Source organism: Harpia harpyja, chromosome 6, assembly GCF_026419915.1.
Source record: "Harpia harpyja isolate bHarHar1 chromosome 6, bHarHar1 primary haplotype, whole genome shotgun sequence".
Taxonomy (NCBI): Eukaryota; Metazoa; Chordata; class Aves; order Accipitriformes; family Accipitridae; genus Harpia; species Harpia harpyja.
The window spans coordinates 63140278-63166713 of record NC_068945.1 but is presented as its reverse complement, the minus strand read 5'-3'; the positions used below and the strand labels follow the sequence as shown (position 1 = coordinate 63166713).

Here is a 26436-nt window from a genome sequence, read left to right as displayed (position 1 = left end):
TAGCTCTTTTGAGGCTGGGACACCAGGCAAACTCCAGCAACAGAGAGGCAAGGCAGATGTGCATTCTGTGAAGAAGCCACCCTGCCTCAACACTGCTGAGGGACATCACCAATTCCCAGCCTCAGTTTCCCTGGTGAGCTGCACTGGCTGAATGCTTCCTCACTGCTGGCTGGGGGCTCCTTCACAAACGCATCTGCCTAGGGATGAGCTAGGTACCAAAGGGTGATTATGGTAGAAACTGTGAAGAGAGACCAGGTCTCAGCTGGAAAGTGAGAGGTTGGAGATGACATCCTGGGGCCAAAGAGGAAACAAGCAGCAGTAATGAGAGAGGGGGAGGCTGCTGCCTGTGCTGTTTGTGGGGCAACATGCTGAGAGACGGACTGACACCTGGACAGACAGAAAGGGAAGTGACATTCATTTTTGCAGTGCAGCTTCTGGCTGCTCCCCATCACACCATGGCCAAGGCCCTTCCCACCGTAATCTCTCCAGTTATAGGATAAAGGACCTACCTGATGACAGAAGACTCCCGCTGCTGCCGCTGATAATTTTGCCTTTACTCCCCATGTTGGCCAGCTTTGAGGTCTTGAGGGTTCCAGTTTCAGTCAGGTCAATCGCAATCTCACTTAGGCTTCTTGCAGCATGAATCTTCGACTGGACATGGACACAGGAGTTAGTAATGATCTAGGACTTCTTTAAAGCTCACAGAAGGAAAAAGTCCTTTTGCTGTGGCAGGAAACAGGCCTCCCCAGCAAACTTGGATTATTTTACAAGAATAGAAGCAATCTGGCATGGTATTCAGTGCTGCACTTTTTACATTCTTAAGTGGGTGCCATTCTGGCATCGCTTGTTTGTTATTTTCTCTGCTTTGCCATCACATTTTTCCCTCTTAAACAAACTATGTATGGAGTCACTGAGTTACCACATACAATAAGAAACCTTCAGAAATGCCAGCATAATAAACTGCAAAGCCCAAAGGCTAAAGACCATCTCTAGCATCTAAAGGAAGCCAGGAGGGACCTCTCCAAATCTGCAGTGATCTTTGGACCATGACAGCGGACAGTGAGGACACGGCTTAAATGGGCTGTCATGAAAAGCTGGAAGAAAATACTGGTAGGAAAACATGTTCAGGTTATGGTCCAGACTAACAAGCTGCATGCAATGCCCCTACTGTGAGTGACCTCTTCAGAATATTAACATCACTGCAGTAAGAAACAACAGCCAGCCCCAGCTCAGTAACTGGCCGCACTAGGACAAGGAGTCACCCATTGTACACCACCAAATGTCAACAATCTAGGCACCTCCAGGGGAAAGTACACGTGCATACTGCGTAAACCTATCTTAGGAGGGAATGAGCTGACTTCCTAAGATGTCATAATTTCTCCATTGGTTATGGAAGGATTTGAGACAACAAGATGCCCAGAAAGTTCAGGTGAGATAACTCCAGAACTTTCTCTTCATTGAGCAGTGAGCTCACATGTGGTTATGCCTACAGAGCCAACAAAGGCAGAAAACATTCAGGGCAAGGAGGTTAGTGGTACTGAGCAAGGAAATGAGCACAGCAGCTGCTTGCAGGGTTGGGCTCACTCAGTCCTAGTGGCTGCCTTGCCTCTGCAATACAAACCCCACTGTTAGTAGCTCACCATGTATCTCCAGTCCATTCTCCTGACAGCCTCTAGCAGGTGCTTAACATGAACAAGAGGATCAAGAACATGCATCAAAGTTGCTGGGGATGGCCCTTCAGTTATATCCCTAGCACTACCAGGAAGAAGGACCCTACATATGAGGGTGTCTTGGGTGGCCACAACAATTTTTCAGTCCTTTTTCTGACCAGTACAGCCTCAGGATCACCTCAAAACAGCAACTGCCTCATCAGAACAACCCTCTCAAGTCCTCTATCTCATTTCTGACTGGGGTCATCTCCAAGGACTTCAGAAAAAAATATGAGGAAACTTTTCATTAAGCCATTGTGGAATAATCTGTCCACATGGAAAATTTCCTCCTGCCTCTTCTGAACTAATGCTTATGCTCTGAGCTCTATTTTATGTATTGGTTGTTGAATTTGCTTCAGGTAACAAGCCATGCTAACAAGGAGAGAGCTGACAACCAGGAAGAAGCTTGCTGTCTGTAACATGGCACACAAAGATGACTGCTATTTCATCTCCAACCTGGAAATTGGCTTCTTGCTTGCTGACCCTCATGTGAGCTCTGCAGTCACGGATGGAGCGAGCTTGGAGCTCAGCCCATTGCCCAAATCTCGCAAGCCCTGTGCTGCTGAGCTGCAATTAGCCTGGCCTTGCAGGGCCACTAACCTGCAGTTTTGATTTCCCAGAACCCAGAAAGCTGTTGGCACATTGTGTCTCCAGCTGCACGAAGACTTTTGTTCGAGAAGGTGGTGAAGCCCCAGTTCAGGATCACCTCTGCACCTTCTCAAGGCCAGAAAAGACTTCCAGCCCTAGTCATATAGTTCAGGCAATGGGCACATCATTACAGTGCTAACAGATCAGAAGCTGGTGGATGTCCACATACCACAGTATGATCTGTTCCCACTGGAACTAACATGAGATGGGACTACAAGGGATGCTTGCCATGATGGGATTTTCAGTGTTTTTTCACATCCTCAGGAAGCAGAAATCATTTTAACAAGAACCAAGGCTGAATTGATGGCTGAATGCTCACCACACTGAGCTTCACTCTTAGCTCTGTTACTGATTTGCTGTGGGGCTTTGGGTAAGACACTTAAGGTTAAGTTTTTAGTGATTCCCCTGACTCTGTTTGCACATCAGTGAAATAATAAGTGAAATAAAATGTCTCCCTGTTGCACAGTGCATTTCTAAGATTAATTTAAGACTGCAAATTAAGATAGCACTGGGAGAGCCTTATACCCAAAACACCCTCAGAAGTATTATCATAATTTAATATTCTTGGGTATTTATGGGCGCCATCATTACTATTCAGAGGTACCCAAATGGCTCACAAGCTTATTTCCACAGCAACCCCAAGAACAGTGTGTGTGCACTCACTCATTTGAGTGCAGAGGCTGAACTACCTGCCAAGATGTCAGAGCAGATCAGGCAACCAGTACTGACCCTCTTAAACCAATGCTACAACCAGTTAGACACTTCTCATTTCCGACAGCTCCTCCCCAAAATCAGCCCCAGGAGAAGGATAGCACTCTCTTAGCTTCTTGGATCTGACGTTTCTGGTCAGAAACAAGGTCTGTGAAACATGGTCTCCAAATAGCTCTGGAAGGTTAGTTCTAGGTGAAGAGGAAAGTCACTGCTTTTATCTAACGAGACTTCCTGCTACTGAAGTCTTGATAAGGAGCCTAAGCATCAACTGCTGTCTTGCTGCAATGCCAGAACTTTGGAGGTAACAAGTCTTCAGACTGCTGCTGTCCTGGTGATTTATCCCCTGCAGGTGTATATATGCTGTATGACCCTACATATATGTAGGGTTATGTATACCTTGTATAACCCCAGGAACAGCCATACTGATCAAACCCAGTATCTGCCTAACCCAATATACTGAATCCTTGCAGCGGATGTCTAGGAAAGGTATAAACCCCAAGTCTGCACAGACAGGTCCTGCCCTCCCACTCTGCGAGGCAGTGGTTTTCCTGTATTTGTAGGATAGTCACAGCGAGAAGCCCTGTAGTTTATTTCCGCTCATATTCAGACTGGAAATTAGGGCACACTCTGGCCCTACCTGTTTCACTAGGCACCAACTAAAAAGCTGAGCAAAGGCAATGCAGCTGGATGCTGTTGTGGTCCTGGCCAGCACCACAAGCCAGCAGTGGCTGGAAGCATGCCCTACATAGCGCAAATGAAAAAATGATGTAAGATCAAAGCCTGGCATCGCTGGAACCAGGAGAGAGGAAAAACAAAACAGAAGAGAGTAGATAGGGGATCAGCAGGGCAGAGTGAGCTTCCTCCACAGAAGGTACAACCCAGACCTGCTGAAGCCATAGGAGAAGGTTTTAGATCCAATTGCAGTTGCGCTAACTGTGCCCTGCACTCAACAGTGGGGATGGAGCATCTCCTGAAAGGAATGGGGTTAATTTTCCATGCTGCTCAATCCCTGCTGCCTCTGCTCCCTACAGCAATGCCAATCAGCATTGGGTGGTCTTGTGCTTTGGACAGCCACTCATCAGTGGCAGGAATCAGACCAACAGCTCATTTCATACAGGCCACTGAGCAGCAGCCAGCACAAGGTCTGGGCTAGACTTTGTACTGACAGCACAATAGTGGAAAGCTACATTACATCCCATTAGCGCTCCCTCAGGCCCTGCAGTCCCTCCAGGCTCAAAAATTTTAAAGCACTTAGCGCAGACCTGCCAAGTCTCATTTACGTGGAGGAAGACTGGCTCATTCATGAGTCATTTCAAAGCATGGGGGCCAAACTGATCCCCAGTGTTGTTCTGACAGGGTCAGAGGGTGAAGGAAAATCCATCAGTGAAATGGAAGAGTAGATGGATACTAGGGATGGATTTATCCCTCTTGCTTGCAGTGATGGGGCTTTGCTGCAGGTGATTTTTTTAAACCCTTGGCCTATTTTCTACCGGTTCATTCAGCCAAAAAGCCTTGTGCTTCAGGAACGTGCTGTTGGAAATTCCCACAAAATGGGACTTCTCAAGGCTTCTAGGCCAAATGTTTGATTGACTCAGTGCAGCCAACAGAGCAAAGACATGCCTTGAAGTCCTGCTGCATCTGTCTCCTGAAAAAAAGGGAAGCTGACAGGAGTTCTGCACGCTGACATGTTCAGCTTGGAAAGCTGGGGCTCTTGTCAGTCTCCACGTTACGCCTCGATTGCAGGGGGAGAGAGACAGATCAGCGGGGAGCGAAATGCTGAGAACTCGGCAAGCTGGCAGGAGTTCAATGCGGAGTGAGGCAGCAAAGAAGGCTGGGACTTCACTTCCTTGTAAAAGGGTCAAAATCCAGGCAAAGCTGATTTTATTTCTTTTTAAAATCACATGAAGGGGTTTTTCCTCTAGAACTGTGCAGCAGGTCCAGATCCAACTGGTGCCCAGTTACGTGAGGAGCACGGAGTTCAAGCTTGCTCTATCACTACGTCGTATCTCCAGCCATCTAATCTACATCACTAGAGTGAAGGCTCAGCTGCAGTGAGCTCCAGCAGGCTTTTTCTTCTAAGTTTGTTTTTATTTTTCTTTCTTTAGTCAAAACGACATGAAATGCCAAGTTTGGACATGAAAGGAAGGAATACCTAAGTTTTGCTTTGAAGTTGGGGATTCAACTGAAGTGGGGGCTGAGATTTAAGGGGATGCAACCCCCCTGAAACCCAAATAAATGTTTGTCTAAGCCCTTGAGAGCTGAAACAAAGACATTTCACATTGCCCCACTCTGGAATATGTTTTACTGGTTTTCAAAAGTGAAGCGCATGTGAGTAGTGTCCTGAAGTCACCAGCAGGATGAACAGATCAATTAAAATTGATGGATCTATCAATCTTGACAGTGTCATGTCAAAGATGAGGACAACTGACTAAAATACTAGCTCCATTAAGAGAAAGGGACAAAAATATTTGTATGCCTTAACTTCAAAGCCTCAGTGTGACCACCGGGATTATTGTGACAAAGCACACTGACATGGTCACAGACGTGACAGATTGACAAACGAGGGCTGGTGGGGTGGTGCTGTCTGTAGGAGTGTGAGAGAGGGGAGATCAGATTGAAACACAATCTGCCAACAACAAAAGAAGTCACTGAAGGGAAGTCCTGGGCATTTAAGAGACCCAGTTTCTTACCAAAGAAATGGGAGGAGGAAGAAATCTCCTTTTGTTTGTTGGTTGCTTGTGACCTAAATACCTTGCAGCTAGATCATCAAATCCATCTGGCTAAAAGTAAAAAAAATAAACTTCTGTTTGTTTGCTGAGTTGTTTTTGTTGAGAGCAAAACAGAGAGGGCTATGCATTGCCCTGGTGGCGCTGAGCAGAGGAGGAGGACAGGAAAGCATTACCTGGTATTGGGTGAGCGTGCAATTTTGTCCACATTCACAGCTGGCTCTTAGGCAGGGGTGCGAAGTTAGCTACACCCCTAAATTCAATACAGCTCACAGCAACTAAGATGAATCCTGGTTTTCTGCGTTAGATGGGACATGGCCAAAGTGAGTGCAACCATATGTTCTGCCTAAGGCATCCAAAAGTCCTACCCACTCTACGATAAAGTCACAGAGATCATGATGGGGAAAGCAATGTCACAAGGGTTTAGAGTCAGCTGGACTAATAGCATACTGATGACCCTTCACATAATTTCAGCATGCCAATTCAATTCATTTAACTGGCAGAAAAATAATGCTGCAAAGAAAAACAGGAAAAAAAAAATTTTCTGCCAGTTCAGTGGGCTGAACTGGCTCATGAAGGGACCTGATAGGGCCAGGGCCTGTGCAAGGGAGGGAGCAGCCCCTGCCTAAAAACGCAGGCAGTGCTTTCAGCAATAGCAAGATGTTAAGACTGTTGCAGCCATTTGGAGGAGTATCACCCTGCACATTCCTGCCATCTCACTAGACATGGGGGGCAATGCAGGCAGTTGTGTAAGAAGGTACCCACTCAATACAGACTCTATCTTCTCTGTAAATTTTACACCAGCATGCTCATATGGAGAGGGGCATCTGCATGAGAAGTCTGTCTTCTGTCTCAGAGTGATCTCAAAGTGATCAAAGTGATCTCTTGCTGCTCTGGGTATGCCTAAAATTACTGCTGATGAAAGGAATTAGAGGGAGAACACACACTCCTCTGGTTTCAAGGTGGTTTCTTTTGTGTATTGAGCGGCCCCCTTGTGCAGCACCAGATCAAGACAGTTCCTTCTAAGGCCAGGCTGTCAGCATCCTGCCCCCCTCCTTCTGTTGTGAGATTCTGTGTGGAGAGTGAAATAATATCCCTACCCCACATTTCTAGGAAAACATGATAGTAAAATACAAGAAGGATTCAGAAACACAGTGTAGAGTGTGAAGATACTTTGAACTCAGTTATTGGAAGCTGCCCTAACTTTATGACAGAGTTCAAGAACCAGAAGACATGTGGAAACCATCCAGACAGGGACACAACACTAACTGCTTGCAAACTTTGGCTCCTCCAATTTGGCCACAGTTCAGTACAACCTTCCCCTCAATTCTTACTCCCATAGACATGAATTCAATACAAATTCCCTCAATCTGGCCAAAGCCAGCAGATATTTTGAGTCAATTTGCCTTTTTTTGATCTCAAGTGGAAAGGGAGGGCAGGAAAGGAGCCACCATCTGGACTTGACCTTGCTGGGACTGTGGGGAGTGAGAAGGACTCACCCACCGCAACATGCACTTCCCACCTCCAACATGCTTACCTTGCTTTGCTTTCTGTCCAGGTAGAACTGATGTTGACTAATGGCCATAGCCCAGATAGACTTTATTAGTGCTGGACAGGCGTACCACGTATGCACAGCAATGCCACTATGCCCAAATGTCCTCCTGGTCACAGATGCCCTGGAAAGGAGAAAAGAATGAACTGGGGTTACACCAAGGTTTCCTCGGACTCTTTTCTGTGGCAGAACCTATCACAGACCTCATAGTAAAAGCTGCTGTCTTTACTGTGCACACCCTCATGCTAATGGGAAAAAATGCTTTGAGAAGAGCAATAAATAGCTAATCAAGCCAGGAGAGCATTTACTTTAAATAACTCCTCAAGTTAGCAAGCTCAAGAAGACTAACAGTAAAGATCATCCAGTTTGTCCAGTTCAGACTGTATTCGTGGGTTTGGCTCAGCTGATGCTGACCTGCTACATGTCCCAGGGGAGTCACCAATGCCAAAGCATGTGTGAATCCTCTGTCTCATCACATGCTGAGACACCTGAGGCCAAGTCATCACACCCTCCACTACCTCTGGCTTTGGACGGTGGCCCTCAAATATTAGGACCCAGGTGACAACTAAAGATCCACAGGATCAATGGCTGCTTTAGGGAATGTGGGAGAAACTCTTCAGGTACCTTCATTTCCCCACTTGTAAACAGATGCAGCAGGACTTGCTATGTGGTATGGGAAAGGGGAGTTGTGAGACTCAGAGAGGGCTGCCTAGTGCCCTGGAGAGAAGAATGTTACTCAGCGATTAGCTGAGTGAATATAAAAACAGGAAAAATAAGAGCTAAATGTTTCCTCTCTGGGACTCCTAATTGTCCTCAAATATTAGCAAAAACCACAAGTTAGGTTTCCCCATGCTTTCACAGCTGTACAAAACTGCTTGATTATTCCTCCCCACCCCTCAACTCTAACCCCACCAGCAGAGGCCCTGACACCGGCACACCAGCACACAGACTCGCAGCATCCTGGTCTGCAGAACTCCTCCCACTGCAGCGATATAGCACTGGCTGGAGTAAACCAAGCCACTGATCTATAGAGCCCCTGGAAAATGAGGTCCTCCTCTCCAGTCTGTTAAGAAGAGTCTTGTGGTGGAGTACGATTATGAAATGAATGTGAGCACGGGTACAGAGGCTAGCTCAGAAGCATGACACTTTTGTTATAGCCTTTCACATAGAGACGTGGATGGTGAAGAGGGACCAGTGCAAAAGACAGCCTAGGGAGCAGGGTGTCCTACAGAGGGGCTGCCACAGTCCATAGCCAGCAGGCACTCTGTGCAATGCTGATGTGGAGGTGATGCTGCAGGACAGCCCAGGAGCTCTACTGTGCAGTGCAAGGGATGGCCGACTCTTTTTCCCAGCACTCGGAAGTCCTCAAGCCTGCTAAGGCAGTGGCTCCCCTCCTGCACCTGCACTGGCCACCTCTCCTCTGGCGCCTGTGGGGTACTGCCCTGTCCAAAATTGGAGGTGAACACGGGGAGGGGAGGCACACAGTCAAACAAAGCTGTGACAGAGCCAAGAATGAAAGAAAAGCAAAACTCTGCAGCAAAATGGGAACTGCTGGCCCGGTTCAGCCTGGGAGAGGGCTGACAGCTCTTGTGTCAGGGCCTTTTCAGTGCTGCAAAATGTTAAAGTCAAACTGTGAAGCTACAAATCGGAGTGAAATTTCTCTGAGAAAACAGTCGCAGCCAATGCAAACAAGGTCTGAGACAACTGGGATCTCATGTTTCAGTGTTACTTTGTGCTGAGCCCTTTCCATGGGATGGCAGCAGAAGACCTTGTCCCGTTATGAGTATTGTTCTTGTGAGAAAACTCTCCATGGATGTGACAGGACAGCAGCTGATGATCCTAATGAGGATGGGTGCTGGGCTGCCTCATCCCTGTCACTGGACAGGGAATGAAGGCTGTGCTGGGAGGTGCTCTTCAAGTTGAGGCTGGAGGCGGGATCCAGCTCTGGATGCTTTATGTTGGCTTAAGGGACACAAACAGCTGCAGCACATTGGCATTAAGGCACTCAAACATGGGCTAAAGCCTTAATTCTGGTGTCATTCTATTCAGTTCAAATGCAGTTACTCATTTTGAACTCTCAGAAACATACTCTGCAAGCCATTCATATTCTCATCACTCTCACAAGCAGCGATTTCCAATTTTTTTTCTTTTGGGGATCTGTACATGTTTCCCATCAAAACTGCAGACCCCCTTAGAAAGTCTGCAGACTTAGCTGGTCAGAGCTGTGGACTTGCTTTTCACAACTGTCTTTTGGGGACCTGTGAGAGATGGCCCATGGGTGTTTTTTCTATGACTTCCCTCCACGCACGCCACATGTGCTACAGAATTAACCCTGTTGATACCCCCTAAAACGTATCATTTCCCTCCTTTACAGGACGAGGAACAGCGATGAAGAGAGGTTAAATGGCTTGTTTGGGACAGGAAGCCATGGGCAGAGGCAGGGCTTAAAAACACACATTGTGCTGCCCAGCCCTGGCCACAACCAGGGAGCTGTGCTTGCTCTCCTGTGAGTGTGGCTTCGCTGACTCAGGCTCTGGTTTGGCTACACAGAGAGGAATGTGGAGAGAGCACTGTGCTGGCTACTCCTCCGCCTCCACAAACCGAACAACTTGCAGGAGTTCATCCCACTTGGCCAGGAGACTACAACCCGAGCTGTGTTCCCACCATACCACTGCAACGTGCCTTGCTGTTTTACAGCCAGTGTACCATTTTGACCTGGACAGTGGTACTCGCTGGATATGAAAATCAACCAACTGAATTCTCTTGTAGTGAGAAAGTATCAAGCTGACAACCTGGGACAGGGTATTGTCCTCCTGGTGTTGATTCAGAGAAACAGCACAATGGAGTAAAAAATGGAAGCTCTTCTGTGTCAGTAATTCCTATCATCTAAATACAAATGAGACAGAAGAGGTTCCTCTGGTCACATTTCATGCATGACACTGAGTTGTAAATATCATCATGATTTTAACGTCCCAGAGCTATTTGCTTTCTTTTCCTTACAACTGTTGCTTCCAGGAAATAGCCAGCCTGGGCATTTAGCGGCTTCTTGCTGCTGGTTGCTTGCAGCACACGTTTCTGACGCCTCGCCTGCTGCCGGAGGCTTGGTGGGGGAAGGAGTACACCACCCCCAGCTGCCACTACTGGAAGATCTCCCAGAATATTCTCAACTTTGGGAATTTGCTCTGCTAGATTTCATGCGACTATTTACATGCTTAATATTAAGCAGATGCTTCAAGGCTCTGCTGACCTGGAGCTGCACAATGGTATGAGCTGCTCTACTGAGTTTTTGCTTTAACAATATGCACCTATAAAGACAGGCACCGTTGTATTGGCGTGACTGTGTTCATATCAGGGCAAATAAGCACAGAAACTGCATGCAAAATTCCCCTAATAAAAGTACATATATTAGACACAGATAGGCACGGGAAACAGGTGAAACAGGATCACAGCGGAGCGATCAGCAGAACACGCTACTACCAGCACATCAAATCAGTCTGGGAAGACAGCTGGTTTCCACCAGTCGTTTTCATACTTACTTTTCAGGTGGGACATTGCTTTTAGTGAGAACAACTTACAGAGCAAAAGACACACTGGTCACTGTCTGCAGTAACAATCCACTAAGGCAAACGAGCAAGGGGTGCAGAATGCACCGATTAGATGCAGGACAGTCACTTGAACTCACTCTCTCCCACGTTAGGTTTCTGAAGTAAGAAGAAAAGACTCCTGTGCCAAAAAGACTGATGGGCTTTCATCCAGACTGCCGGTAAACCTCTGGTACCGTGCCATTCCTTTCAATTGCACTACTGAATATTTATTTACAAGGAAGCATGTGAGTACAAAATCTGGCGCCCATCTCCACGCTCCAAGTGCAACATAGGGACGAGGCAACCCCCCTTTCACGCACAGAGGTTGCCGGCACTGCAGCTGGGACACCGGAGCTGCACAGCCCCCGAGGGTCAGAAGGTGCCAAAACAGAGGGAAGGAAAATAAAATACTGCTAGGAGCCGAGGGGAAACATATCCACAGAAACATCCACCCCACCCCAAAACGTCCCGCTGCAAGGAAGCAGCAGCCCCCGGCTTGGTACGCGCTGCCCCTTGCTTACGGGTTCCCCAGCTACCAAGCCCCGCACAGGGGCGGGGGGAGCGCGGCTCGCCACGACCGGCTCGGCGCTGCAAAGCCCGGCTCGGCGCTGCAAAGCCCGGCTCGGCACGGCTCAGCCCGGCTCGGTACGGCTCAGCCCGGCTCGGCACGGCTCGTCTCGTCTCGGCGCTTACCTGCGCGGGTCGTGCACCTCCACCGAGAACTTCTTCTCGCGGAAATAGAGGTTCTCCAGCTGCCTCCATTGGAAGATCTGCGGGGAGAAGAAGGGGGCGAGTGAGGCTCCTCCGCGCAAACCCTCGCCCAGCCCTGCCCGCCGCGCCGCTTCCTCCGGGCGCTGCGGCGGGGCTGCCCCGCTCCGCTCCGCTCCGCTCCGCCCCGGCGCGGCTCGGCTCGGCCCCGCGTCCCGCCCGCGCCCCCCGCCCAGCAGCCGCAGGGCAGCCCCGGGGGCGGGCGGCTTCCTCCCGCCCGGCCCCCGCTGCCTGCGGCGGGCTCGGTGCCGGGGGGAGGCGGGGAAGGGCGCCGGTTTCACTTTGCCGGGCGAAGTACGGTTGAAACGCATGCAAGCCACGGGAAAACCGGGATTCGGCTACTTTTTCCTTCGGGGGCTGGCAGCTGGTGTGTATTGGCCTCTAGCACAGCAGCCTTTTCCTTCGGCAAGATGGGCAGCGCAGACCTCGGAGGGGCGAGGGTGGCCTGGCTGGGTAGAGGAGACCCCCGTGGGGGTGACTTGCACCCCTCCGCTGGAGTGCGATACCCAGCTCTGCTTTTACTCCCGCAGCCAACGTAAAACTCGCACGAGCATAAGCCGAGCGGAGCCGGTTTATCTATCCTGGGTGCTGGCAGACTCGTGCTAGCGATGCCCAAGGCTCCAGCGTGCTTCCAGCGGTGCGAAATGCAGCAATAAACAAGTCATATTCCTGCCTCTGTTTTACAGGCTGCCGTGTCAGGGTGTCTCAAAGCGGCATGCAGACAAAGCCAACGCTGTCACCAAAGGGGGAAACTGAGGCATGAAGCAGTCATGGGAGTAAAATGCAAGTCTCCCGGGTGCTGGCTGCATGCCCTCGCCCGAGTCGGCATGGGCCAGCCCTGTGGGTCTCTCTCTGCCTGCCTGCTGAGTGTACGTGCTCCTGGGCAGTGGGATGTGCTCACACGGTCCCTGTACCCCACACCTCTGCTGTGAAATAACCCTCATCTCCAAGGCAGGAGGGAGGACTGACCGCAGAAGCAGCACAAAGGACGTGGTGACTGCAAAACACTTGTGTCAGCTCTGCAAACCACTGCACCGTCACCGCCGCAGACAGGTCCACCACCGCCTCCTCTTTACAAATGAGTAAGCCAAAATCCAAACCCTGGCTTCCAGGCTGCTAATCCACAGGGAGGAGGCAGCCTCCACCCCTTGGGCATCTCGCACTTCGGCTTCCCCACGCTGCCCCTAGCAAGCAGCAGAGCTAGGGGAGCGTAACCTTGCTGCTGGGGAGCAGAGCCAGCAGAGCTTTCCCTGATTTATACTCCTTCTCCCACAAGCAGCTTCTGTGGAGTTCCTGTCCTACCCCCAAGGAAGGCGCTGGCTCCTGCCACGCCGAGATAAGCCACTTGCCAGTGTCAGCGCTCTGGAGATAAGTAAACAGGAGGCGTAATTTGATTTGCACTGATTAAGCTGCTGGTGGAGGTGAAATCTAGAAAATAAAACAAGCTACAGCGAGGACCCAAAATCTTCTCCTTCCTAATATTTCGGGGGGGGGGGTGGTGGTGGTGGTGTGTGGTTTTTTCTCTTTTCTCTTTCTATAACAGGGTATTTGGAAGGAAGGATGGGGTAAAGAGGGCACTGAGCTGCCCCATACTCTGGGGCTGTCTGCACCACAGGAGGGTAGGGGTCGAAGGGGGCCAGGAGGGATGGGAAGCTTGAAGGGCTGGGTTACACTGTCCTTCAAGGATTATTTTATTCCTCCACTGGAAAAATTAATCACTGCATAAAAGTTGTAATCACTAAACAAAGCACAGAAATACCCACTATTTTACCCACTAAGGGAGGACAGACATGGGGTGAAAGGGTTAAGCTGGGAGCTGAGGTCTGAACCTGAAGTCTGTCTCCCCTGCAAGTGCCCAGCTTCAAAGGCACAAAAGGAAGTTTGGGGCCTAGACTCCCACTGACAACAACCAGGGTCAAGCCTGAGACTGCCATGTGGGCTGCCGAAAACATCCCTCTATGCTTCCAGATGCCTGTCTGCAAGGCGGGGAAGATAACACGGTTGTGCTGCATGGCATGTGCAGAGGACGTGTTTGGGAGGCGCTCAGACATGTGGAACACATAAGAGTCTAAAAAACCAGCAGATCACACCCTTCAGAAAACATCCCTCTGTCCCTGGGTCCCCTGTTGTCATTTATGACTAAACTTCGGCATGGCGCAGAAGGAATTTGAAACCTTTTTCGGAGCTGCAGGCAGCTGCTCTCCTCCCCATCCTCCTTCCTCCAACTCTGCTGGACTGTCCCCTGCGCTCCAATCCGTCCCTATTTTACCCTCTCTGCTACCACTGCTCACAGTGCTCAGTTCGTTAACTGCAGCTCTGTTTCCCTTCGATGATTAACTCCAACTGTCCAAACACACAGGGCTCTGGGAGAGCTGTTCAGATGCCCAAATGTAGGCATCAAGTGCCATTTTCCATGCCCCAGGGCACCCTGCCTGGCCCCTGGCTGCTGCCCCAGGAGGGAAGGAGCGAGCCTGCCGTAGGTCCAGTGCCGTATCTGCCAGCCCCACGCAGATGTCTTGGATCCCCAGCAGTGCCTAAAACGGAATTAGACACCTACGTTTTGGGCACCAGAGCAGCTCCCCACATCACTGTATTTTTATATTTAGTTTCTTTGTTTTTCTTGGCAGGGTGTGGAAGGAGGCAAATCCAGACTCTTGGGAGGGAGGGGGTGAAAGAGACCCTGCAACCTGAGTTTGTGTCTTTTTTTCCATGGCCCTGCTCTTCGGACCGTACATGTGCGTTTTACCATTGCTGTAACTGCGCTCCCTTTGCTCCCCAAAAACTATTCTGCAGTCTCCTACTCCTTTTGCCCACACTGATCTGAGAGGTCTCACCCTTCCTGTACATAAGGAATCCAATCTGCAAAAATGTGAATACCCACAAGAAAGTATCCGCTTTCCTGTTAGCCGATCACAACCCCTCAGGAGAAACAAAGTCTAAGGTCTCCCTTCAGCCAGACCTCCTAATGTAAGCAAGCTGTCCCCTTCACCAGTTGCCTGGCTTATATACAGTTTCAAATTGATGTTAATTCAGTGACAGATGCGCAAGGTGCCATTAGTGAGCCTCCTTAAATGGAAGCATAATTTTTACCCATCAAGATCCTTTTACCACGCTGGTGCTTGCAACCTTCACTAGGGAATATGAGCCACAGCAGGGAGCTGGTCATAATTTCAACAGTCTTGCAGAAATGCAGTGCCAACAGATGCGTGCTGGTTTGGGGGCTAGTTTGGGTCAAAGCATCCATGTTCATGGCAGGTTTGCCTCTTCCTGCACCGAGGCTGGGTCTGGTTTTGGGTTATTTGGCTTATGATTGTCTTTGGTTAATTTGCAGGGCCAAATCCAATGCCTGCCCTTGCGGGTGGGACAATTCATATTGGCTTTACTGGAGTTGTATTAGGGGCGTAGTGCCTTTTGCCAGACAAAAGGTACCTCGCAGGAGGGACTGGGACAGCATCTCCCCAAACACGCTGGAAATGAGGCTTAGGAGAAAGTCACTTGGTAATACAAGCTGAGAGCACAGTTCCCCCGCCCTTTAGTAGTTGCCTTCATTTGGAGCCCGCAGACAAGGGGACAATTAGTGGTGCTTGCAGTGGGGTGAGTTTCTGTGATGTGGTGGTTTGCCCACTGGGATCAATTCTGCGGTCAGCAGCCCATTTTGGATCATGCAGCACTGGGCAGCTTTCAGATGGGAACAATTTTTGGTAGTGGCCATCATTACAGGCTGCACATGAGATCATTTAATCTTCAATAGATACTTAAGGAAGTCTCCCTGAGACTGCCTTTTGAGCACAGCTGCACACTCACGCATGCATGTAAAAGGGAGAAGGGCTACTAAAACAGGAGAAAAAAATTACCCTTATTCCCTTCTCCTCTAGAGGAACCGTCTCCACCATGGGCTCTGTTTCATTGTGCCAATAAAACTGGAACCAACACTATCACTTGAATTTGCAAGACTGCTTATCAACCCACAAACATTCCAGGGAATAATTGTTCCCTCTCGGACCATGTGTACTGTTTAAAATGCATTGGGGTGGGTGGGGAGGCTATGGTGGGGATGCCAGTGCCAGAAATGGCTTTTCCGCAAAGCTGGCAGCCTAGAAGAGGAGCCAGGGGAGAGATCCGAGTGCTGCACGGTGCGCTGCGGAGAATTCAGGTGCAAGCTACAGGAATTTTCTCATTGGAAACCCCTTCCAAGAGGCCGGCAAGCTTGCCAGGCACCAGATGTTTGTGACTAGTTACAAAGAGCTGCAGTCAAAGCCCTTCAGACGCAAGCTTCTTTTGTGAGCACACTTGTGGTTTGCTGGCTGCTCCCTAATTAAGCTGAACCTGGAGGAGAGGAGGCCCAGGGATCTGCATCCGTTTCAGCCATGTGAGTCTGAAGAAGGTTTTTACCATTTTTATTGACCGTGGGGCTGGTGCCATGGAGTTTGCACACAGCAGGAGGTAGGGTCAGAGTGAGAGCATTTGAAAAATGTCAGAGGCTCCTGATAAAGACGGAAGGGTGTTTTGTGAATGAAATATAGGAGAATGTTTCTGGCTTGGTCACTCATGTCCTGGGTGACCTGGACTTTGCTGAGCTGTGGGGAGCTGAGTTAATCTGTGCTAGGCACTAGGTCGTGTTCTGTCCCTTTGAGCTCAGGTAGCCTTGTCTGAGTACCCCAGTGGAGGGACCATGACATACATTTTGGGAACCCCTGGCAGTAATGAGGCTGTTCCTGGCTCCTGTGTCACCCTGCATCTCAGGGACAGGACAGAGAGGGTTGCTGAAGGGCAGCACTGGTGGTTGGTGCACAGTGCTCTCTGGATTATGGTACTTAGAGAAACATGCCCAAATAGTACCTTTTGGAATAATTCTCAGCCTTCTTTATCCTGGGATTGGGGTACTGGGTCCCTGATACTGTCTTCTGCCTGCTGTGACCAGAAGAACTGGACTTGGCACTGAACTGGGCAGTATGCACTGTGGCTGGACAACCCTGTGGGGACACAGTGTGAACCGTTTTGCATTGGGTCTATTAAGAACCAGATATAAATGCGCAGGTATTTGGTGTCTCATTTTCTTTCCCTTTTCTGTGTGTATGTCTTCCCCTGAAGCACCTGAGATGGGGCACAGGCAGAATGGGGTTACTTAGCAATCCACACACTCTCAGGGGTTTCAGATATCATGCTTGGTGGCTGTTCAGAATCAAACCATCTGCAGATGTCTACAGAGGATCTACCTGCTGTTTGTCTGCTCTTTTTGGTGACCTAAAGGGGATTTACAAAGGAGATGGAGACAGACTTTTCTCAGAGGTGCCCAGCGAAAAAGTGTAAGAGGCAATGGACACAGGTTGCAGAAGCAAAATTCTGACTGGATATATGCAAAAACTCCCCAAACCAAAACAATCAGGGAAGGTGGTCAAACACTAAGGGCATGAGTAACCTGATCAAGCTCTGAAGTTGGACCAACTTTGAGCAGGAGGTTGGGCTAGAGACCTCCAGAGGCCTGTTTGACATATATTTTTCTTTCATTCTAAGCATCTAATAAATGACCAACTGTAATTGCTGTTGGACTTACTGACCTATATGGTGTCTCCCAGTCCTTCAAGTCTTGCAGCTTCTTAGATGATTAATACCTTGGTAAACCATACTATGCAGAAGGAACAATCATCCCTCCAAATACATGGACTACCACCCAGACTGGATGCTCTGAAAGGCTTTTAGGAAAGGCAGGGAAATAACATGGCACATTTCTATCAGCCCAAATGCAACCCCTTCCATCGCCTACACTATGGGCAAGAGCCAACCCTGGATGACATCCTGATACTAAAACTGGTACTAAACAATGGAACTAAACAATGACAGTATTTTCACACAGCTTGCATGAGTGCAGCTACAAACTCCCAAGTCTTTTGTTTTGCAGTTTAAAGACAAAACAAACATAACAAAAAAATTCCTCCTTGGAAATGTAATTCCCTCCACTGAACAAACCAGCAAGCAAAATTCTAGGGTCTGAGTTATGCAGAGGGTCAGGGTGGAGGCTGTGAGCGGTCCCTTTTTGGCCTTAAACTCTATGGAAATCACAGCTCCAGTGAAGTCAATGGCAGTTTTGTCCCAGTGATTTCAGTGGGGCCATGGTTTCCGGGCATGGATTTGTGTTCTGCCTCAAGCCAACCCTGCTCCCATCAATCATACCTCTGTCAAACTAGTTAGAGTGAATGAGGAAGCATTTGGTCCAGGCAGAACAGCACCATCTTAGCTCAAACAAATGGGGTCTTGTTTCAGGGGCAGATTTACCAAGAGATTTCCGTGGGCTGTCACCTGTGAATTAGTGTGACCCATGCTGAGGGTGCCCCCAGGTCATGAGATGGGGATGCTGCTGCACTGTAACTTAGCCCTCCATCCTGCCACACTTCCATTCATTCCTGTATTTCTATTAGTTTGGGGTATTTTTTTGTTTTGTTTTCACTTCCCAAAACAAAAAAAATAAAAGGTTTCCTGTGTGATTTGATGTGGGAAGCAACCCCACCAATGATCTTCCCACAGGCTTGCTGTCCTCCCTTCCCCCATGGAATGAGAGAGTGGCTTGGCTAAGTGGGACTTTCAGTGGTCTGTCAGCAATCCCAGCTCACTATCTAATTACTTCTTCCCTTCAGGCTTCAGGACTCTTTTTTTGCCAAACAGACAAACAATTTCTGGTCCAATTTGAGATCCCTTTTGCTGTGTGCTGTTCTCATGGGACCACACCACTCCAACAAACATTTCTGGCTTGACCAAATAGAAATTGCATCTAGATCTATATAATCACCACTCTGCATTCATTTCCATTATGGAGAGACAATTCCCCATGAAATTTCAAAGTGGTTTATTGGCTCAGAGAGACAGCAAAACATCAGATCACAGAGGGAAGAGCTGCTATTTCCACAAAGCATTATTTATCTACGTAATGCAACTTGATATTTGTGTCTATAACTATATACAGACTGGGACATCAGACTTTGACTTTATATACAACCAAATCCACCTTCGCCACACATACATATGTGGTAGATGCTGTTAGACATTGCATTGCTGTCACCATGCTGAGTGTGTCTAAATCAATAGGTCTACAGAGAACTTTTTTTCTTCCTGATTCTTATAGTTAAATTTTCTCCCTTTTGTCCTCTGCAAGCAAATCAAGGTAACTAGATCTTTCTGCATTGAAGATATCTCCTTTCTAACATAATATACTATGTATTAGATAAAGGATGCCCAGCTTATAGCCTATGAATCAGTTGTGGCACCCTAGAATGATTTATGCCGCCCACAAACCATTCCTGCTACTCTCTTTCCTAAGGATCCTTTTGTCTTCTCTAGTGGCATGAATAAAGTACATCTACCTTGGAACCAAAATACAGGAACTGCCATCCCCATCCCACACTGCTATGGTGATGCACATACATATTATGTTGTATGACTAAAAATACTCCTGTGATGCAGGGTGTCTGCATGTGGGGTGCCACAGGAGCAGCAATCCCACATACATGGTAATGGGCTATAATGCCTGACCTTCTGAGCCTCCTCCCCAGGCCACTGACTTAAAGATGCATCATATTCATAGCCACTGAATAACTGGGCTCCTGCCTGGCTTTGTGTGGTGATAAAAATGCCCAGGCCTTTGGAGTAGTGAGTCCTGATGAGCTAAGAGACAGCATTTGAGAAGGGTGGGGCACATGGGGAGCCTGCTACCACTTCAGAGCCAAGCATAAGCGCTCAAAGAGGTTTCAGTCTTGCTCCAGATCTCCACCCTAACTCCAGGGCACTGAGGTCCAATTTGTTTCACTTTGTGCTGTTGGAGTGATTTGTCTTTGCATCTTGTTGAAGTTCCTGCTGTGTGCTGCAGAATCATTTAAGACTTGGCTGCTGCTTTTATAGAGAATTACGCTTTAAGACCTGAATACGACAAAGCACTCAGAGCAAGGGAGTTTTACTTTGATGGGACTACTCCTGTATTTAATGGTAGCCATGGGCTTCAGTTGGCTGGGTCAGGGGATGGGACATCATGCTGTAGCCTTTGTGAATGTAAATTTTCACAGAAAACCCTGGGGACTTTATGCCTGATGGTATCACCACAGTACACGTACACTAAACCACCAAAATAGTGCTGGTTTCCTTAAAAAACATCAGTGCCTTAGACTATGGATTAGTGTTTACAAGCATTACAGTTGACCAAGCTACTTATTTGCCTAGATAATGGAAACTAAGCATGACTATTCTATGATTTTTAAAAGCTGCTTTACCTAGACAATCTACTTAGCTGTCTGAGATCAGCCCTGTTTGGGAGAGACACTGAAGCAAACTTTTACCAGCTTACATGAGAAAAACTGATGATGATGACCTATACCTGAACTGTTAATTCATCCTGATTCAACCATGGCAAACTCCATGCAGCCAAACCTCTTCCATCTTGTTCCAAGCTATGGAGCCCTTGTCTTGCTCCACAAAGTTATTGTGTAGGTTAATGGCAGTTTCTTTCTTTGTCTGCTGTGATTTATGCTGCCTGCACCCATACCCAGCTCCTACAGCTGTGCTGTCGGGTACTGATTGTGAGCTGGATGGTGAATGGGATTGGGAATTGATTGAGGTTAAAAGTGGCCACTCTTTTTGGCTGGGTTATGCTGAGCTCTGATCCCTTCTCTGGAGCAGTTTCCTTCCTGGCTGCACAATTATACCAGCATGACTGAGGAAGGGGTCCAGGGGAGGAAATGAGCAGTGGTGGCAGGATTGCAATGGGGGAGGAGGGTGGTGAAGGCCACTGCAGCTGGTACTGCTGCCAAAAGGCATGTTCACTGAATGACAGCCCAGTGGCATGTCCGGCCAAATCCCGTGAAAATCCTCAATGTTACAGACAAAATCCTGCTTTCCAGCCCAATGTGCTCTGATCTGATTTATTTATTTATCTACCCAGTGTGCTTGGCAGCTTTTTGGCACAGAGAAGTGCAGTGGTAAGGCATGGAGTAGTGGGTGCCGAAAGGGAAAGAGTCTGGTGCTGGATGGTAGACACCCCAAATCAAGGGCAAGCAGCAGTAAAAAAGGTGCTAGTGAGAACATGGTCTCCCTTGTAACGGGGATAGAATAAGACATTTCAGCAGGGGAAGGTCTTAAACTATGGCTGCTCTTCAACAGTCACAGGTCTGGGTCTTATATTTTGATGTGGAAGGAAACCGGGTTAGCAACCTCTCTCCATGAGACAAAACAGCATGGTAAGGAACCTTGCTTTGTATATGTCTCTCTCCTCCAGTGCTCCACATTTCCAAATACTAAACCAAGACTGAATTACTGCACTATAAAATGAGTTGAACCCGCCATGACCTGAAGACTGGTTCAGTTTACAGCCAAGTCCATAACCCAAAAAGCATGAAGGATCAGCAACAGGAATAGAAATAAAAGCGCTGAGCAGAAGGAGTCAGCAGGTAGTCCTTAACAGTCAGCTAATCACAGTGAATAATTTATTACAGCAATGCCACTGAGACTCCACTAGCTTTTAAATCAGTATTTCCTGGAAATGTTTTCTGCTCCTCCTGTATAATTTGTAAATTTGAAATCTTTTTTCCCTGTCTGCAATGCAAAGATGTTTGCAAAGGTCTTAGGAAATTATGCCGTTCCAAGAAGAGCCCAGTTAGACACAACTCCAATACATTGTCTCTGACCCCACTTGATTCTGGATGCTCTAGAGAAGGGCCAGCCCTTTCTGAATACACCCTGTGGCTCAGTGGCATGCCAGTGAAAGGAGCGTTACACATTCTCCATACCTCTGACAACAGAAACCAACTTGCTGCCAAATCAAACATCCTCCTTGAACATAAGGATTTATAACCCCTCCCAAAATCCTACTTGAAAACAACCAATTCAATGTTAAAACTCTGGATGGAGGGTCACACTTTTAGTCCTATCGTCAACCCTTCTAAGCTCTTGACCTCTATTGTATCATGTGGCAAGGAGTGATGCAAGTGAGTTGGGCTCCCTGTAACTGATTTGAATTTCATGTTTCTTTCGCCTTTTTGACTGTCCCTATGTTCTGTGATCAGTCTGGATAGAGACCAATTTGTCAGCTTCCTCCTCCCCATCGTTCACTAGTTTCTATACATTTCCCATCAATCCCTACTTTATGGTTTTTTAAGTTACTGGTCTGTCATTCCTTCACCACAGGAAGCACAAGTTTAACCACTCCATCAGTGCAATTACTGACTTGACAATGCTTCATTATGCCCTAAAGCAGAGAGGATCTCTATTTGTTCTGCAATAAAGCAGCTCTTAATTAGGCTATTGCTCCTCCTGTGCAAATATCTCATTTTGCCTCTGGAATTGGGAAAGTTCACTCTATCTCTTGTTGTTTGGAAAAGGCCAAGTGACATCACACAGCAATCTTTCACTTTTTGGACACAATTAATGTGTGGATTACTTTGCTCATGCTTTTGACAAGCAGGTGATTTCTCTCTGATCAGACACTTAAAGCTACTGATTTTACTTGTGCTTTGTACTGCTTGGTAGGATGGGTCCAACTTAGCTCTTGTTTTTGCATGTTTAAATGGGAAGTCAATCTCACTGTTGCTTTGAATTCACAACAATACTACACATTAAATTCTTCTTTAATGAGAATCCATAGAGCGTTGTGGAGACCTTATGGCAAGGGACAGAGTATTTTCATAGCATGCTTCATTTCATCTCAGAGAAAGAATACTGCTGGGAAGAAATGGCAGAAACTGATGTTTGGCTCTCACAGGGAAAATCTTTATCAAGCTACATTCCCAGCAGAATTTTGGGATGCCTCACATTTTATCTTATTTCCAAAAGTCTTTATTCCCCCTGGGTTCTCTTCAGTCAACCACAGAATGTGAACACTGATAATGTTTATGAGTTTGAGAAAAAAGGCTCACCTTAAGTTTTGTTGCCACTAGCCTTCTGTGGAAGAAAATGGGATAACACTACATAGAGGTATTTCTTGCAAAGCAACCAAACACTACCAGACTCTCCTTTAAGGTAATTTTATTTTTGGTTATAAGTTAAACAATTTCTTTGTCTGTTTATTGGCCATATGAAAGTCCTTTGGCTGACTTTGTTAATCATTCACTCTTCAGCTTGGAGTTAATTGTTTACTAACTGTTAAGCTGTGTGCACTAGAAGATGCCTTTGGGCTCTTAAATCAGTGGGAATATCTCACTAGAACAACAGAGACATGCCTAGTGCTACTACAACTGCTCGGGCGTGCTGGTCTCACAGCTCCAGGCTACGTTGCTTCTGCTTCTTGTACAGGTCTCTTGGGATGGAGTGGAGTTACATTTACCTGCTGGTTAAAATGAGCAAACACCACTCACAGACAACATAGTCACATAGGGTGGCTGCAGTGCCTTGCTCTTTCTTTCCAATTGCTCTGCAATGCAAGCAAAAAAAACCCTAATGACCCTTCTCTGAAAACGATGGGTTTGGTCACTACAGCCTCAGTGGCTTGTGGAGAGTGGTGCTGGCACATCCTATCTGAAGACCTGGTTCCAAAGAATTTGCTTTGGTTTATCATGAATATTGTATGGTGCTGACCCAAGATAGGTAGAGCCCAGCAGGACAATGACTCCTTTTTGTTGTACTTTTTCAAAGCACACCAAGCCTTGAAGGGCCTTTTCTCTTCACAGAGAAGGGTTTGTAGAAGCTAAGTCTAACAGAGAGGGGGATGGATTCTGCCCATCCTGGATGCTGTGTGCTGCTGCTACACAAATGACACTGGTTCTGCAAGCCACTACTAAACTTCCAGAATGCCTCAGCATATAGTTAGCAGGACAGCAGACATCTTTCCGCACTTGATACTCCCTTCTTCTTGTTCAGCTGCAGTGATGGATTTTGTGAAGTATACCAAAACTTTTGCATTTATTTAACACCTAAGAATGAACAGCTATCAGGTCATAACTGATATGGACCAAATCTGGGTTTGAACAGGCAGCATTCAAGAGGAAGCCTTTGGCAGGGCTTGCTGAGTCTGTGAGCTAGCCCCTGAACATACAGAAGAAAAACAGAAGGGAGAATGATAAGTCTCAAAGTGATGGCTTTGGGTAGCTTCAGGGCTTCCACAGAATTCAAGCATAGGCAGGAGAGAACATAAAAATAGAAGCACAGAGTCACATTAGGCTCTGCAGCCAAGCGCAAGCTGCATTCCAGTTTAATAGCCCTGCATTCCCGTCTGAACCACCTCGGACTAGGTGCCAGATACCCATCTCAGCTGCATCCCCACTAATGCTGGAGGACTTATGCCTGAGTGAGAATAGCGCAAGCAAGATCAAGTTCTGGCCCTGCCTCAGCCTCAATTCTCCTCTCTGGACTCATCCAACTTGCTGACAAACCTAGTTAGTTTACTAGAGACACATGGCTGATTTACTCCAGCAATTTAATAAAAACGTGGTTTTGACTGACTGCTAATGGGATCGCCTGAGATAGGCTCAGCTGCTTAGTGTGGGCTACAGCTTTACTTGCAAACACAATAAGCATGGAAATCTATCTAGGATGACATAATAGGAAAACATTACAATCTCTCTTATAAGACAAGCAAGGATTTTATATGCATTTAATATAAATGTCTTGGTTTCAGCTGGTTTCTTGCTACAATTTTCTGCTTGTGTTTCTTCCAGGGAGATTTATTTTTCCATTGTAATTTTTCAATTTGTTTCTTGCATTGGCAATGTGCAAGAACAAAATAATAAAGATCAGAAAAGATATAATCTCTTTCCCCCTCCCCCCTAATTTTACTTTGCAGAAAGTTCAGTAAGGTTTACCCCTCCTTTTTGCAGAGCAAAGACTTGAACCAGTCCATGCTGGTATAGTGAAATGACTCAGATACAATGGTAAGCTCCCAGATACCAGGGTTATCAAGTGCAATTTTACAATCTAATTAGCAGAGGATTAAACATTGCACTTCGCTGAGGGAGTTGGGCTGCTCTTGCCAGAGGGGTTTTACCACCTGTGTAGGGTAAGAAGTCTTTTTACTTGCACTACAGAGGGTAAAAGCACACGATGGTGAAATAATGAAGCCTCAGCCACACTATTCAAGTCCTGTCCCTGATTTAGGTTGTGCATTTTGGAATAGCCCTGCCAACGGATGGGGTTTTCAAGCATCATGTAACAGAGAAATGCTCATCTAGGCTGTCTTTTCACTGCTGTGGTCTCTGGATTATGGCAATGGACAAATTCTAGCCCGGAAATTCCGGCTCTCCCTTCCCACCCAACCTTCCCTCCCAGATTTATGACCACTGCTGCTAAGCCACAGAAGTCCTCAGTGGTTTACACATAAGGTGGCACCATTGTTTCAGGTCTCCTGGATTTTGTACATAATTTACAGAAAGAAAAAAAATAGTAATTCCCAATAAAGAGAAAACTGGCACCCTATTTTTTAGGGTTACACTTGCAGAAGAAGGGTAGGATATGCCCCTGATCCGAGAGGCAACGTGAGAGCTAGAGGTAGGTTAGTGCGGACACAGAGAGGCTGGTCAAGATGTTATCAAGATCTGAAACAAATGCTACAGACCAGATCACCCTGAGCGGCTGAGAAGAAGAGAAAGTAGAGAAGCTAAGAAAGGAGGCTTGACTCTTCTAGTGGAAATGGCTGTCTCCTCTCACGCAATCAGAGTACCTGACCTCTTTTATTCTTTCTTCTTCTGCTCTCCACCAACACTCTCATCCCATCAGAGCTGATAAAAATTGCTATAGCTTGTGAATGGCTGAGTCCTTGTCATGGCAGGGCACTGTTTTCCTCCAAAGAAATGTTTCTATCACTAAGACTGACTTCTGAAGGCATGTTTTAATGACATGTCTTCCCTGGGGGGTTGGCACTAATGGAGGTATGTGGGTGCAAACACCTAGCCTAGGCATGTTTTAAACTATTGGGAGTATGGCTTGCCCTGCAGGTAATGATTGATCCCAAATAGATATGTCTTTCAGAGCACAGATGCTCTGTGAAGACCTCCTTACTCCCCTCATTCTTTTCTTCAATGAATAAAAAGCCCCATTAATAGCCTTCAGTGAGTAAAAGGCTAATCAATGCATCTATTGTCTCCTGCAGCCTCCTTGGCAGTTCTGTTTTCTACCAAAACCTTGATTCTATTTTATTTTAATAGAAGATGCTATCTGTGAGCACCAGACAGTGTCCAACTTGAATGTGATCAGAGGAGGTGAAAGAAAGGGAGGGGGACAGAGACAAAATGAGAAAGAGAAAATGCAAAGAGAAATGCAGTATGTTAATTCAGCGTGGAAGCATTTGTATCCATAGAGGAGCTGCCTAGTTGTTCCAAATAATCCAGTTCTGTGGCCTGCAAGCAAGCCTGAAACCTTGTTTTCTGATGTCTCCACGGGTTTGCAGTACAACAGCCCACCTGCAGGGCATGTGCTCAGAGATAAGCTTTCTTATATTAGATGGCATCCTAGGTAGGAAAATCAGAATACATGGGTCTGCCTAGTAGGATGAGCTCAGGGGATCAGAACCTTCCTCCTCCCAAATGAATAGGACATTCCTTAGCTGGATTACTGAAAGGCAATTTGGAAGGACTGAGACAAATCCCAATTTTCAGATGCACTGAAAGCCTCACTAAAAATACTAATAAAGAGACCAGAATGGCTAGTCATCACTGACTAAGCTCTAGTTTTGTGATCAGATCTATGCATGCCATGCCTTGATTTGTGAACTGTTTCAAAGTAAAGTTGCTAAACAAATCAGATACTGGGCACAAACTTTTTAATGCATTTTT

General features: G+C 47.2%; 1 protein-coding gene across 8 annotated transcripts in view; it reads right to left on the bottom strand.

Annotated features, from left to right (window-relative positions):
* Window positions 1–26436, bottom strand: part of FRMD4A (FERM domain containing 4A) — a 385672-nt gene that overhangs the window by 30585 nt on the left and 328651 nt on the right. For all 8 annotated transcript variants that reach the window (XM_052790915.1, XM_052790916.1, XM_052790913.1 and 5 more), the window contains 3 exons: window positions 11624–11700; window positions 7332–7470; window positions 510–651 (listed from right to left, as the gene is read on the bottom strand). In XM_052790915.1, coding sequence (XP_052646875.1) covers window positions 510–651; window positions 7332–7470; window positions 11624–11700 — 358 coding nt within the window. The remainder of the gene's footprint in view (window positions 1–509; window positions 652–7331; window positions 7471–11623; window positions 11701–26436) is intronic.